Source organism: Heterodontus francisci, chromosome 9 (genome assembly GCF_036365525.1).
Source record: "Heterodontus francisci isolate sHetFra1 chromosome 9, sHetFra1.hap1, whole genome shotgun sequence".
Classification (NCBI taxonomy): domain Eukaryota; kingdom Metazoa; phylum Chordata; class Chondrichthyes; order Heterodontiformes; family Heterodontidae; genus Heterodontus; species Heterodontus francisci.
In genome coordinates, this window is record NC_090379.1 from 19,279,222 (window position 1) to 19,293,246 (window position 14,025).

General features: G+C 43.6%; 1 protein-coding gene across 2 annotated transcripts in view; it reads left to right on the top strand.

Moving 5' to 3' along the window:
• Positions 1-14,025, top strand: part of LOC137373611 (basal body-orientation factor 1-like) — a 75,077-nt gene that overhangs the window by 55,660 nt on the left and 5,392 nt on the right. Inside the window, exon 9 of one of the 2 annotated variants that reach the window (XM_068038640.1) lies at positions 3,234-3,335. The exons of the other annotated variant lie outside the window; for it this stretch is intronic. Within the exon in view, the coding sequence (XP_067894741.1) occupies positions 3,234-3,335 (102 nt within the window). The remainder of the gene's footprint in view (positions 1-3,233; positions 3,336-14,025) is intronic. 2 annotated transcript variants of the gene reach the window in all.

Genomic DNA, 14,025 nt, shown 5'->3' on the forward strand with positions numbered 1-14,025 from the left:
TTTATGAACAGTTAAACTAATACACACAATATAAAGCAAACTATATACAGAAAATTTGTCCAGGATGTTACCGTGCAGAGTGACTATGGCTTCTAGTCACATGACTACACCCTGGTACTGAGTTCTTAAAGGGACATCACTCTTAAAAGTGATCATACAACAGAATGATCATCGTATAAGGTTTAGATTAGTAATGGAGAAGAGCAAGGAACAATCTAAAGTAAAACTTCTAAATCGGAAGAGGGCTAACTTCAACGGGATGAGTAGGGATCTAGCCAGGGTAAAACAGAACCAAAGTTTGATAGAAAAAGCTGTAATGGAATAGTGGGTGATCTTTAAGGAGGGGGTATTTCATGTACAGGCTAGGTATATTCCAACAAGGGAGAAAGGTAAAGAAACCAAAGCCAGGGCTCCTTAGATGACAATGGATATAGAGAATATGATGAAACAAAAAAAAGCGTGTATTACCAATGTCGGGTCAATTCTTGAAGTGAGAACCAGACCAAATACATTAAGTTTAGAGGGGAAGTGAAGAGAAAAATATGAATGGCAAAGTGTGAATATGAGAATAGAATGGCAGTTAACGTTCAAGGGAACCCAAAAGTTTTCTCCCGGCATGTGGGTAGTAAGAGGTGGAATGGATCCTATTAGGGAATGCTTAGAAGCACAGGGCAAGGCTAGAATACTTAATGAGTACTTCGTATCTATGTTTACTAAGGAAGATGCTGACAAAATATCACAGAAGCTAAGATGGTAGAGGTAAAGGATGGAGTGAAAATTGATAGGCAGGATGTACTTGAAAGGTCGGCTATGCTTAGAGTGGATAAGTTGCCTGGTCCGGATGACTTGCATCCCAGGTTGCTAAAGGAAGTGGGAGTGGAGATAGTGGAAGCGCTTGCCATAATCTTTCAATATTCTTTTAGATAGGGGGAGATGCCAGAGGATTGGAGAGTGGCAAATGTGACACCCTTATTCAAGAAAGGGTGTAAGGACATTCCTAGCAACTACAGGCAGTTAGGTTAACATCAGTGGTGGGTAAGGTTTTAGAAACAATAATCAGGGAAAAAAACAAAAGACACTTGGAGAGGTTTGAGTGAATTAAGGATAGCCAGCGTGGATTTGTAAAAGGTAGACTGTGCTTGACTAATTCAATTGAATGTTTTGATGAAGTAACAGAGAAGGCTGATGAAGGGAAAACAATGGATGTTGTCTATATGGATTTTAAGAAAATGTTTGACAAGTACCACATAAAAGGCTGGTTAACAAAATTGAGGCTCATGGAATAGGAGAGTCAGTTTCAGCTTGAATAAATAATTGGCTTAAGGACAGAAAACAACAAGTCATGGTAAATGGTTGCTTTTCAGACTGGAGGATAGTAGATACTGATGTTTACCAAGGTCAGTGCTAGGACCATTTCTTTTTTTGATATATATAAATGACTTGGATATTGGAATACAGAGTAATATTGCAAAATTTGCCAATGATACCAAACTTGGAGGTGTGGTAAACAGTGAGGATGTTATCAATCAACTGTAACAGGGTATAGATAGGCTAGCAGAATGGGCAGACAAGTGGCAAATGGAATTCAATACTGACAAGTGCGAGGTGATACATTTTGGCAGAAGGGATAGGGAGAGGCAGTATAGACTTAATGGCACAGTTCTATAAAGTGTGCAGCGACAGAGGGACCCGGTGGTTTATGTGCACAGATCTTTGAAGTTGGTAGGACACCTTGAGAGAGTGGTTAGTAAAGCATATGGGATCTTGGGCTTCACAAATAGAGGCATTGAGTACCAAAGCAGTGAAGTTATGCTAAACCTTTATAAACCTCTGTTTAGGCCCCAACTAGTATACTGCGTCCAGTTCTGGTCACCACACTTCAGGGAGGATGTGAGGGCCCTTGAGAGGGTGCAGAGGAGATTTACTAGAATGGTTCCAGGGTGAGGGATTTTAGCTGCTAGGTTAGGTTGGAGAAGCTGAGGCTGTTCTCCTTGGAGCAAAGGAGTTTGAGGGGAGATTTAACAGAGCTGTGCAAGATTATGACAGGTTTAGATAAGGTAGACAAAGAAAAGCTGTTCCTATTAGCTGATGGTACAAGGACTAGGGACATAGATTTAAAGTTTTGGGCAAGAGATGCAGGGGGAATGTGAGGAAGAACTTTTTCATGCCATGAGTGGTAATGACCTGGAACACGCTGCCTATGAGGGTAGTGAAAGCAGAGATGATCAATGATTTCAAAAGGAAATTGGATGGGCACTTGAGGAAAATAAACTTGCAGGACTATTGGGATCAAGTGGGGGAATAGGACTGACTGGATTGCTCTACAGAGAGCCGACATGGACTTTTGGGGTGACCAGCACCCGGAGAATATCTAAGGTCTATTGGAGCACTCTACCAGAAGAGTGAGATGTAAGTGGGTGGCTCGGTGGAACTTCGCCCCGCCATTCTTTCTGCAACAGAATCTAAGTCCTCTGCCACCCCCTTGCAAAGGGGCTGCTCTTACTATTAAAGATAACTCTTCAGGGATATTGGTCTACACTCTCCCTCCTCACCAGTTAATATATGCTCAGTGTACAGGGCCTCCAGTATTATGCTGGATGCCCTGTAGGCTGAGGGTGTGTGTACTCTCAGGATTGGGGTTACTTGCCCTCCACCCCACTCCTTCTGATAGGAGTGCCTAGGTAATGGGCAGATGGATGCTCGCTCCTTCATGTGGGGACTCCAGAAATGGATGAGACCTGTCGCAAACAAGAATGTGTCCTTTTCCAGAAAGTTCTGCCACCAGACTGCACGAGACTGGCAGAATCCTCATGGAATTTCAGCTCTTATGCATTTTCTCAGAGGAAGAAGGAGAAATAACAAAGTAAAATGCTCCACACTACTGTCAATTGGTACAGGACAGCACCAGTACAGGACAAGGTGCAAGAGGAAAGTACTGCAGATGCTGGAAATAAAAACAAAATGCTAGAAATACTCAGTAGGTCTGGCAGCATCCCTGGAGGTAGAAAGAGTGAACGTTTCAGGTCAGTGACCCTTCATCAGAAGAGGACAAGGTAGCTCAGTTGGTTGAATGCTGGTCTAAATTCAAACATCAACAGTTCAGTCTTTCATCATTTCCAAGCTGAGGTGTAGTATAAGGTCACTTGCTTGCTTTCCTGCCAGGAGAGGAGAATAAAAACTGCAAAATAACATTTATATCAGCTGTCCTAAATAAAACTGTGGTTTTTTTTTAGCATTCATGTCGGAAAAGTGAATATCTCTGACTTAACTTGGGAGCAGAAAGAGAAAGTCTTACGTCTACTCTTTGCAAAGATGAATGGATTGAAAACAAATAGGTATGTTGAACTGAAAGGTGATACCTTGATCATGAACTCCAGATCAGATTGAGCTACAAAATTCCGAAATGGTGGCCTATACAGTAACCATCAGATTGTACACTGTGGCATATGTATAGTCCACTTCAAATTGTACCTGTCTTCACTTCCCCGATCTATTTCATTTTTCTTGTCATTTTGCTCAGTTTTTACTAGGATCATAACTTATTCTTTCATCGACAAAATACCTAATACAGCCCACTCTTAAAGTTGGGTATTCAATCTGATAATTCCATTTTTTTAGTGCTAAATTCCCATTTTACTTTGTTACTCATAGTGCTTACTTCCAACTATTGGATAATTCAAATGTTCAGTACAAATAATTTTTCTGATTTATCAGGCGTACACTCTATGCTTACGTGTTCACTATGGACATCTCTTTAAAACTGTCAATATATAAATATGTCCTGATGATGGCAGTGTTCTGCTCTGTTCCTAATCTGTCAAAGAATGAAGCAGTCCATGCCCATACATTGCAAGACTTGGACAACATCCAGGCTTGGGCTGCTAAGTGGTAAGAAACACTGAGCAATGTGCCAGGCAATTACCACCTCCAACAAGAGAGAGTCTCTTGAGGGGGCATGACCATTACAGAGATCCCACCATCAGTGTTGTGTAGAAACTTTACAGCATCAGCCATGTAAAGGTTGAGGCTAATAGAGGTCAGAAGCTGGGTATTTGTGGGGAAGATGGTGGCATCATGGTAATGTCACTGGGCTAGTAATCCAGAGGCCCAGGCTAATGCCCTGGGGACATGGGTTTGAATCCCACCATGGCAGCTGAAATCAATAAAAAAAATCTGGAATTAAAAAGCTAGTCTAATGGTGTGAATGAAACCACTGTCAATTGTTGTAAAAACCCATCTGGTTCACTAAGGTTCTTTAGGGAAGGAAATCGGCCATCCTTACCTGGTCTGGCCTACATGTGACTTCAGACCCACAGCAACTGGTTGACTCTTAAATGTCCTAGCATGCCACTCAGTTTCTCAAGGGCAATTAGGGATGGGCAATAAATGTTGGCTTTGCCTCGAATGAGTAAACAAAAAATCTGTAGTGAGTGGCTCACCTGACTCCCCCGACCCTTTCCACTACATACAAGGTTCAAGTCAGATGTGTGATGGTCTATGCTCCACTGACCTGAATTGGTGCAGATGCAACAATACTCAAGAAACTCAACATCATACAGGACAAAGCAGTCCTTTTTTAAAAAATTCGTTCTTGGGATGTGAGCGTCACTGGCAAAGCCAGTATTTATTGCCCATCCCCAATTGCCCTTGAGCAGGTGAGGGTGAGCTGTTTTCTTGAACTGCTTCAGTCCATTTTGTGTAGGTGCAGCCACAGTGCTCAATCAGCATTTCATCCACCAGCTTAAACAACCACCCTTCTATCAGTGGTGTACCAAGGCTGCAATGTCTACTTCCACAGATCAAAGGAGTCATCACAACAATACTCTCCACTACTCCTGATACAATTATCTGACATAACCACCTGAATGTAAAATTATATTTGTTGCTCCACATTTCATCTGGTGTAAGAAAGGAGGAATATCTACTATATCTACAAGATGTACTGCAGCCACTCCCAAACCTGTGCACAGTTTTGGTCTCCCTATCTAAGGAAAGATACACTTGAATTGCAGGTGGTACAGCAAATGTTCACTAGATTCATTCCTGGGATGAGAGGCTTGTCCTATGCTGAGAGGCTGAGTAAGTTGGACGTATACTGTCTGCAATTTAGAAGAATGAGAGGTGATCTCATTGAAAGATACAAGATTCTGAAGGAGCTGGACAGGGTAGACAGAGGGTGTTTCACCTGGCTGGGGAATCTAGAACATTGCGGGCACAGTCTTGGGATAAGGGGTCGATCATTTAGGACTGAGATGAGGAGAAATTTCTTCACTCACAGGGTTATGAATCTTTGGAATTCTCTACCCCAGAGGATTGTGGATGCTCCATTATTGAGTATATTCAAGGCTTTTTGATCTCTCATGGAGTTAAGGGATATGGGGAGTGGGCAGGAAACTGGAGTTGAGGCAAAAGATCTGCCATGATCGTATTGATTAGTGGAGCAGGCTCGAGGGGCCAAGTGATCTACTCATGCTCCTATTTCTTATGTTCTTAAAACCCTTAAATGACTTTTACCACCTAAAAGAAGGGTAACAGTGCGTGGGAACACCATCACCTCTAAGTTATCCTCCAAGTCGCACATCATCCAGACTTAGACATATATCGCAGCCGTTCCTTCATAGTCAGTGGGATAAAATCCAGTAACTCCCTACCTAACCCCATTTTAAGAGCACCTTTCCCACAAAGGCTGCAGTAGATCAAGAGCGACCCAAACCATCTTCCCTTGACATTCAACGGTATTACCATTGCTGAACCCTCCATCATCAACATCCTGGGACTCAAAGCCCTTCCATCATCTATAAGGCACAAGTCAGGAGTGTGATGGATTATTCCCCACTTGCCTGGATGAGTGCAGTTCCAACAACTCTCAAGGAGCTCAATAACATCCAGGACAAAGCAATCTGCTTTATTGGCACCTCATCCACCAGCTTAAACATTCACTCCCTCCACCACAGGTGCACTGTGGCTGGAGTATGTACCATTTATAAGATACACTGCAGCAACTTGTAGGCTCCTTAGACAGCACCTTCCAAATGTGTGTCCCAGAAGAACAAGGGCAGCAGGCACATAGGAACACCATCACCTGCAAATTCCCCTCCAAGTCACACACCATCCTGATTTGGAAGTGTATCACTGTTCTTTCACTGTTGCTGGGTCAAAATCCCAGAACTCCCTAACAGCACTGAGTGCACCTACACCAGATGAACTTCAGCAGCTCAAGAGTTGGCCCACCATCAGCTTATTAAAGGCAATTGGGGATGGGCAATAAATGCTGGCCTCACCAGTGACATCCCTTGAATGAATAAAAAAGGCGACAGCTCACCATCTTCTCAAGGGCAACTAGGATGGGCAGTAAATGTTGGCCTTCCCAGAAATGAACACATTTAAATTTAAAAACAAAGTCACATAAGTTTATAAGTTGACAGCTTTAAAGAGCTAATCTTACTTTCTTAAAACTCCAGCAGACGGAAATTTGTAATGGTAAAATAGATCATTTTAAACCAATCCACTAATTCCTCAGATTAAAATATATAATGATAAAATTTCACATATTGATGGTAGACAAATGCATTGCTCACTAAACTTAAAGTTTCGATTAGATTTGGGCATATTTTGCCACAGGCGATGTTCAATTGGTGGGAAAATTACTGATCCCAAACAGGAAATTCATTGTAATATTACAATGAAGTTGTAATGTGTTGATGCGTACAAAATGCCCCTATGTCTGTAGGTGTAGGTGGCCTTTACTTTGAAAAGAGCCAGAGATAGGGAATTTACAGTTATATATGGAGCTGGTGACCCAACTATCACTTGTTGTGGTGAGGAGTATACCATTATTGACGAACAAAAGAGAAATCCAAGTAGCACGCTATTATAGATTCAGGCAGTGATTTTCAGAACAACCCGAGCTATATCATGTTTAATCAATTTATTGGAGTTCTTTGAAGAGTAACGGGCGCTGTGGATAAAGGGGAGCCGGTTGACGTACTGTACTTGGATTTCCAGAAGGCATTTGACAAGGTGCCACATAAATGGTTATTGTGCAAGTTAGGAACTCCTGGTACAGTGGGTAACATATTAGCATGGATAGAAGATTGGCTGGCTGGCAGAAAACAAGAGAGTATGCATAAACGGGTCCTTTTCTGATTGGCAGAATGTTACGAGTGGAGTCCCGCAGGAGCCTCAACTTTTTACATTTTACATCAATGACTTAGATGAGGGGAGCGATGGCATGGTAGCTAAATTTGCAGATGACACAAAGATAGGTAGGAAAGTATGTGGTGAAGAGGACATAAGGAGGTTGCAGACCGATATAGATAGATTGAATGAGTGGGCAAAAATCTGGCAGATGAAGTAATATGTGTGAAAATGTGAAGTTGTTCACTTTGGCAGGAAGAATAAAAAAGCAGAGTATTTCTTAAATGGGGAACGACTGCAGAATTCCGAGGTACAAAGGGATCTAGGTGTTCTAGTGCACGAGTCACAAAAGGTTAGTATGCAGTTACAGCAAGTAATAAAGAAGGCTAATGGAATGCTATCCTTTATTACGAGGGTTAGCCCTTAGCCCCAAGAATCCACCCCTGAAGGTGACTGGGGCCAGTGTGGTGGGGGGAGTGAAAAGCAGTGGCACCTGGGACTGGCAATATATGTATGAGCCGGCACACACTTGTAGGAAGCGCTTTCTGTGGTTGCGTACTAGTTGGACATTGCATTAAATGAAACCCTATTCTGTTTATGAAGGCAATTGGATGGTCCATGGGAGCCTTGATGACCACATTTTTAAAAAATTCATTTGAGGGATGTGGGCATTGCTGGCTATGCCAGCATTTATTGCCCATCCCTAATGGCCCTTGAGAAGGTGGTGATGAGCCACCTTCTTGAACCGCTGCAGTCCATATGGGCAAGTGCACCCACAGTGCTGCTATGGAGTTCCAGGATTTTGATCCAGCGACAGTCAAGGAACAGCGGTACAGTTCCAAGTCAGGATGGTATGTGGCTTGGAGGTGAACTTACAGATGGTGACGTTCCCATGAAACTGCTGCCCTTGTCCTTCTAGGAGGTAGAGGTCACAGGTTTGGAAGGTGCTGTCGATGGAGCCTTGCTGCAGTGTATCTTGTAGATGGTACACATTGCTGCCACTGTGTATTGGTGGTGGAGGGACTGAATGTTTGTGGATGGGGTGCCAATCAAGCAGACTGCTTTGTCCTGGATAGTGTCGAGCTTCTTGAATGTTGTTCGAGCTGCACCCATCCAAGCAACTGGAGAGTATTCCATCACACCCCTGACTTGTGCCTTGTAGATGAACAGGCTTTGGGGAGTCAGGAGGTGAGTTACTTGCCGCAGGATTCCAAGCCTGTAACCTGCTCTTGTAGCCACGGTATTTATATGGCTACTCCAGTTCAGTTTCTGATCAATGGTAGCCCCTAGGATGTTGATGGTGGGGGATTCAGCGATGGTAATGCCATTGAACGTCAAGGGGAGATGGATAGATTCTGTCTTGTTTGAGATAATCATTGCCTGGCACTTGTGTGGCGTGAATGTTACTTGCCACTTATCAGCCCAAGCCTGGATATTGTGCAGGTCTTGCTGCATTTCTACACTGACTACTTCAATAACTGAGGAGTCGTGAATGGTGCTGAACATTGTGCAATCATCAGCAAACATCTGATCCTCATGATTGAAGGAAGGTCATTGATGAAGCAGCTGAAGATGGTTGGGCCTAGGACACTACCCTGAGGAACTCCTGCAGTGATGTCCTGGAGCTGAGATGATTGATCTCCACAACCATCTTCCTTTGCACTTGGTATGACTCCAACCAGCAGAGTGTTTTTCCCCGATTCCCATTGATTCCAGTTTTGCTAGGGCTCCTTGATGCCATACTCGGTCAAATGCTACCTTGATGTCAAAGGCAGTCACTCTCACCTCACCTCTTGAGTTCAGCTCTTTTGTCCATGTTTGAACCAAGGCTGTAACGAGGTCAGGAGTTGAGTGGCCCTAGCCGAACCCAAACTGAGTGTCACTGAGCAGGTAATTGCTAAGCATGTACTGCTTGATAGCACTGTCAATGACACCTTCCATCACTTGACTGATGATCAAAAGTAGACTGATGGGACGGTAATTGGCTGGGTTGGATTTGTCCTGCTTTTTGTGTACAGGACATACCTGGGCAATTTTTCACATTGCTGGGTGGATGCCAGTGTTGTAGCTGTACTGAAACTGAAGGCCTGCTACCCAATCCGAACCAGACAACGTGTCGCTTTCGGGTCGGGTTGGGCCCCTCTTCCAGGTCCGGCTTTTGTGTCCAGGTTGGGTCGGGCGGAGTCCAGGTCGGGCTGGACACACATGCTAAGTGCTCTGCTTGTAAGTATCGAAATTTTAAAAAAAACTTACCTGAGCTGGGAGTCCGGGACATAACAGACTGTGCAATGAGCAAGTGACATCATTATGACATCATCACGCATGCACTGCAGCTTCCTGCAGGTTCGGTGTCAGGAAGGTAAATAAAGGGATGGTTGGGTTGGGCTCGGGTCCGAGTTCTGGTCAGGTTCTTTTTCTCGACCAGAGCAGGCCTTTAACTGGAACAGCTTGGCTAGGACAGCCGCAAGTTCTGGAACATAGGTCTTCAGTACTATTGCCAGAATGTTGTCAGGGCCGACATGCGTGCGGTCAATCACACCTTTGACCTGTAGAAATCCCGCAATGGCCCCAAATCCAATGGCCTTCTCTGCCTGACTCTCAAGGTCTTTCCTTTAGTGTACATCGTCACCGATCATCCTAAACAGAATATTAGTCGCCTCCTTGATGCAGCGTTGCACTGTGGATTGAGAGACCCCACACATGTTGCCGGTGGATCCCTGGAATGATTCAGAGGCATAAAAGTTTTGCACCATAGTAATTTTGAGGGCCACAAGCATAGGGTGACCTCCAAAACCCATTGGTTGCAAATTATCATTCAGCAGTGTGCAGAGGTGACGGCTTCTCTGGACATCCACTGTCGTCTCTGGCAGTTGCACTCAGACATCTGCAAGTATATTATCCGAGTCCTATAGACTCGCTGGTGTATCTGGGCTCTTCTTGAGCCATAGCTGCCTCTGGGGCCTACATCTGCCGGAGATGCCTCAGCATAGCAAGGGATCTAGCAAAACGGGGTGAATCATACCCATCTCTATCCTCCTCGTAATTTTGGCTTCGTTCAAAAGGTCAATTACGCCTATCTGGGCAAAGATTTGTGTTAATTTGGTTCTGCAGGATTCCGATACGAGCTCTATGGTATGGTTTGATGTTGCTTTCTCAACCTTTCAGTAAGTGTGAGCCATCATGACCATACCAATACCATTTGAATTGCCTGCACTCGACCCATCTCCTAAAAAACCTATGTAGTTGCTGAGTTCTGCCCCCCCACCCCCAACAGTGTTCACTTTCAGAGTTCTCCCCTTCCCCCCCCCCCACCACCATAACAGTATCCACTTGCAGAGTTCCAACTTTCCTTCACATCTGCAGATTGAGTTTAGTGGCAATGTCCGATCCTTAAAAAAAAATTCACAGGATAACGCCTAACCTACGCAGGCACCAAGGACTCTTGCCATGGTGGTGCCAGCTTTTCAAAGATGGGAAAGTGAAGGCACGAAGGTGCCGCACATCATGCAGAAGATTGCAAACACCTGGTAGGATCGCAGCCAATTAGATACAAATGCATGCAAAACAGTAAACTACTATGATCTAAACTATGATCCCGTTGCAACATGGCAGAGATGCTGCCATGGAACCTCACTGCCTCAGAGAAAATCGGAAACCAGCAATACAGCGTCAGGTTCCGTGGCGGATAAGTCTATGCCGATTCTCTGGTCCACCTGGCCAACAAACCCGCCTTCCAAAGGAGCATAAAATCCAGCCCTAACCTAATCAACTGCTTGCTGTGGTAACCTAATCAACTGTCTTGGCACCAACAATACTTTAGCAAATTCGGCATAATTCTCCTGCAGCTTCTAGCTTGACACCTCTCATAAGAAATAGGAGGAGTGGGCCATTCAGCCCCTCAAGCCTGCCCCACCATTCAATAAGATCATGGCTGATCTGCCCCAGACCTTAACTCCTCTTTCGTGCCAGCTCCTCATAACCCTCAACTCCCCAATATTTCAAAAATCTATCTACCTCCTCTTTAAATACTTTCAGTGATCTAGCCTCCACAACTTTGAGGGTAGAGAATTCCAGACATTCACTACCCTCCGAGAGAAGAAATTTCTTCGCATCTCAGTTTTAAATGAGTGTCCCCTTATTCTGTAACTGTGTCCCTTAGTTCAGGATTCCCCCACTAGTGGAAACATCTTCTCAACATCTAGTTCTGAAAAAGGGTCACTGACCTGAAACGTTAACTCTGCTTCTCTCTCCACAGATGCTGCCAGACCTGCTGAGTATTTCCAGCATTTCTTGTTTTTATTTCTTCAACATCTACCCTGTCAAGCCTCCTCGGAATCTTGTACATTTCAATAAGATCATCCCTCATTCTTCTAAACTCTAATGAGTAAAGGCCTAACCAGTTTAGCATTTCTTGAAAAGTCAACTCTTTCATCCCAGGAATCAGCCTAGTGAATCTCTTTTGAACTGCCTCCAATGCCAGTATATCCTTTCTTAAATACGGGGACCAAAACTCTACAGTCCTCCAGGTGCAGTTTTACCAACACTCTGTGCAGTTGTAACAAGACTTCCCTATTTTTAAACTCCAACCCCCTAGCAATAAAGGCCAAAATTCCATTTGCCTTCTTAATTACTTGCTGTACCTGCATGTTAACTTTGTGTTTCATGCCCAAGAACACCCAGATCCCTCTGTGCTGCACATTTTTGAAGTCTCTCTCCATTTAAATAATAGTCTGCCTTTTGATTCTTCCTACCAAAGCGCATGACCTCACACTTTGCTACATTAAACTCCACCTGCCAAGTTTTTGCCCACTCACTCAACCTATCTATATCCCATTTGCAGATTCCTCATGTACTCATGACAACATGCCCTTCCACCTATTTTTGTACCGTCAGCAAATTTGGATATATTGCACTCTACCCTTCCTTCAAATCATTAATATAGATAGTAAACGATTGAGGCCCTAGGACTGATCCTTGTGGCACTCCACTAGTTACATCCTTCCAACCTGAAAAAGACCCATTAATCCCGATTCTCTGTCTGCTGTGAGTCAACCAATGCTCAAGCCGTGCTAATACATTACCCCCAATACCGTGAACTCCTATCTTGTGCAATAATCTTTTATGTGGCACCTTATCGAATGCCTTCTGGAAATCCAAATACACTACATCTACCGGTTCCTCTTTTATAAACTCTGCTTGTTATATCCTCAAACAACTCTAGCAAATTTGTCAAACATGATTTCCCTTTTACAAAACCATGTTGACTCTGATTGATTACGTTAAGCTTTTCTAAATGTCCTGCTATTTCTTCCTTAATAATGGACTCTAGCATTTTCCCAACGACCGATGTTAGGCTGACAGGCCTATAGTTTCCTGCTTTTTGTCTCCCTCCCTTCTTGAACAGGGAGGTCACATTAGCGGTTTTCCAATCCAGTGAGTTCTGGAATATTTCGACCCTTGCCTCCACTATCTCTGCAGCCACTTCCTTTAAAACCCTTGGATGTAGGCCATCAGGTCCTGGCGACATGTCTGCCTTTAGTCCCATTAGTTTGTCAAATACTTTGTCCCTCGTGATAGAGACCAAGATCTTACCTCCCATTAGCTCCTTGCTTATCTAATATCTGTGGGATGTTTATAGTATCCTCCACCATGAAATATTGGTTTAAATTATCTGCCATTTCCCTGTTCCCTGATATAAGTTCCCCAGTCACATCCTCCAAGGGTTGCACGCTCACTTTAGCTATACCTATAGAAGCTCTTGCTGTTTGTTTTTATATTTCTTGCCAATTTACTTTCATAATCAATTTTCTCTTAGTTTTTTAGTCATCTGCTGCTGGTTCCTAAAAAATTCCTAATTCTCTGGCCTACCACTGGCTTTTGCTTCTTTGTATGTCTTAGTTTTTGATTGGATACTCTCCTTGACTGCCTTTGTTATCCACGGTTGGTTCATCCCTCTCATCGAGTCCTTCTTTTTGACCAGCATAAATTTTTGCTGAGTGTTATGAAATATCTGCCTAAATGTCTGCCACTGCTCATCCACTGACCTTCCCATTAGTCTATTTTCCCAGTCCATTTTAGACAACTCTTTCTTCATATCTCTAATTGCCCTTGTTTAAGTTGAGGACACTGGTTTGACACCTGAGTTGCTCACCCTCAAACTGAATTTGAAATTCTACCATGTTGTGATTATTACCCCCTAGAGGATCCTTAACTACGATATCTGTTATTAATCCTACCTCATTACACATTACTAGATCTAAAATAGACTGTTTCCTGGTAGGTTCCAAGTAACAATCCCTGATGCACTCTACAAATTCATCTTCCATGTTACCTCTGCCAATCTGATTTGTCCGCTCAATATGCAGATTAAAATCACCCATGACAATTGTAGCGCCCTTCTTACATGCCTCCGTTATTTCCCAATTTATACTTTGTCCTACAGTGACAACTCTTCGGAGGCCTATAGATGGCTCCCACCCGTGACTTCTTCCCCTTGCTATTCCTTATTTCCACCCAAACTGATTCCACATCACTGTCTATTGCACCTGTATCACTACTCACCACCGCACTGATACCTTCCTTTATTAATAAAGTTACCCCACCTCCTTTTCATTTTTGCTTATTTTTCCGGAACGTCGAATCCCGTTGAATATTGAGTTCCCAGTCTTGGTCACCCTGCAACCACGTCTCTGTAATAGCTATAATAAAAGCAAAATACTGCGGATGCTGGAAATCTGAAATAAAAACAAGAAATGCTGGAACCACTCAGCAGGTCTGGCATCTGTGGAAAGAGAAGCAGAGTTAACGTTTCGGGTCAGTGACCCTTCTTCGGAACCCTCTGTAATAGCTATCAAGTCATAATCATTAATTTCTATTTGTGCCGTCAAC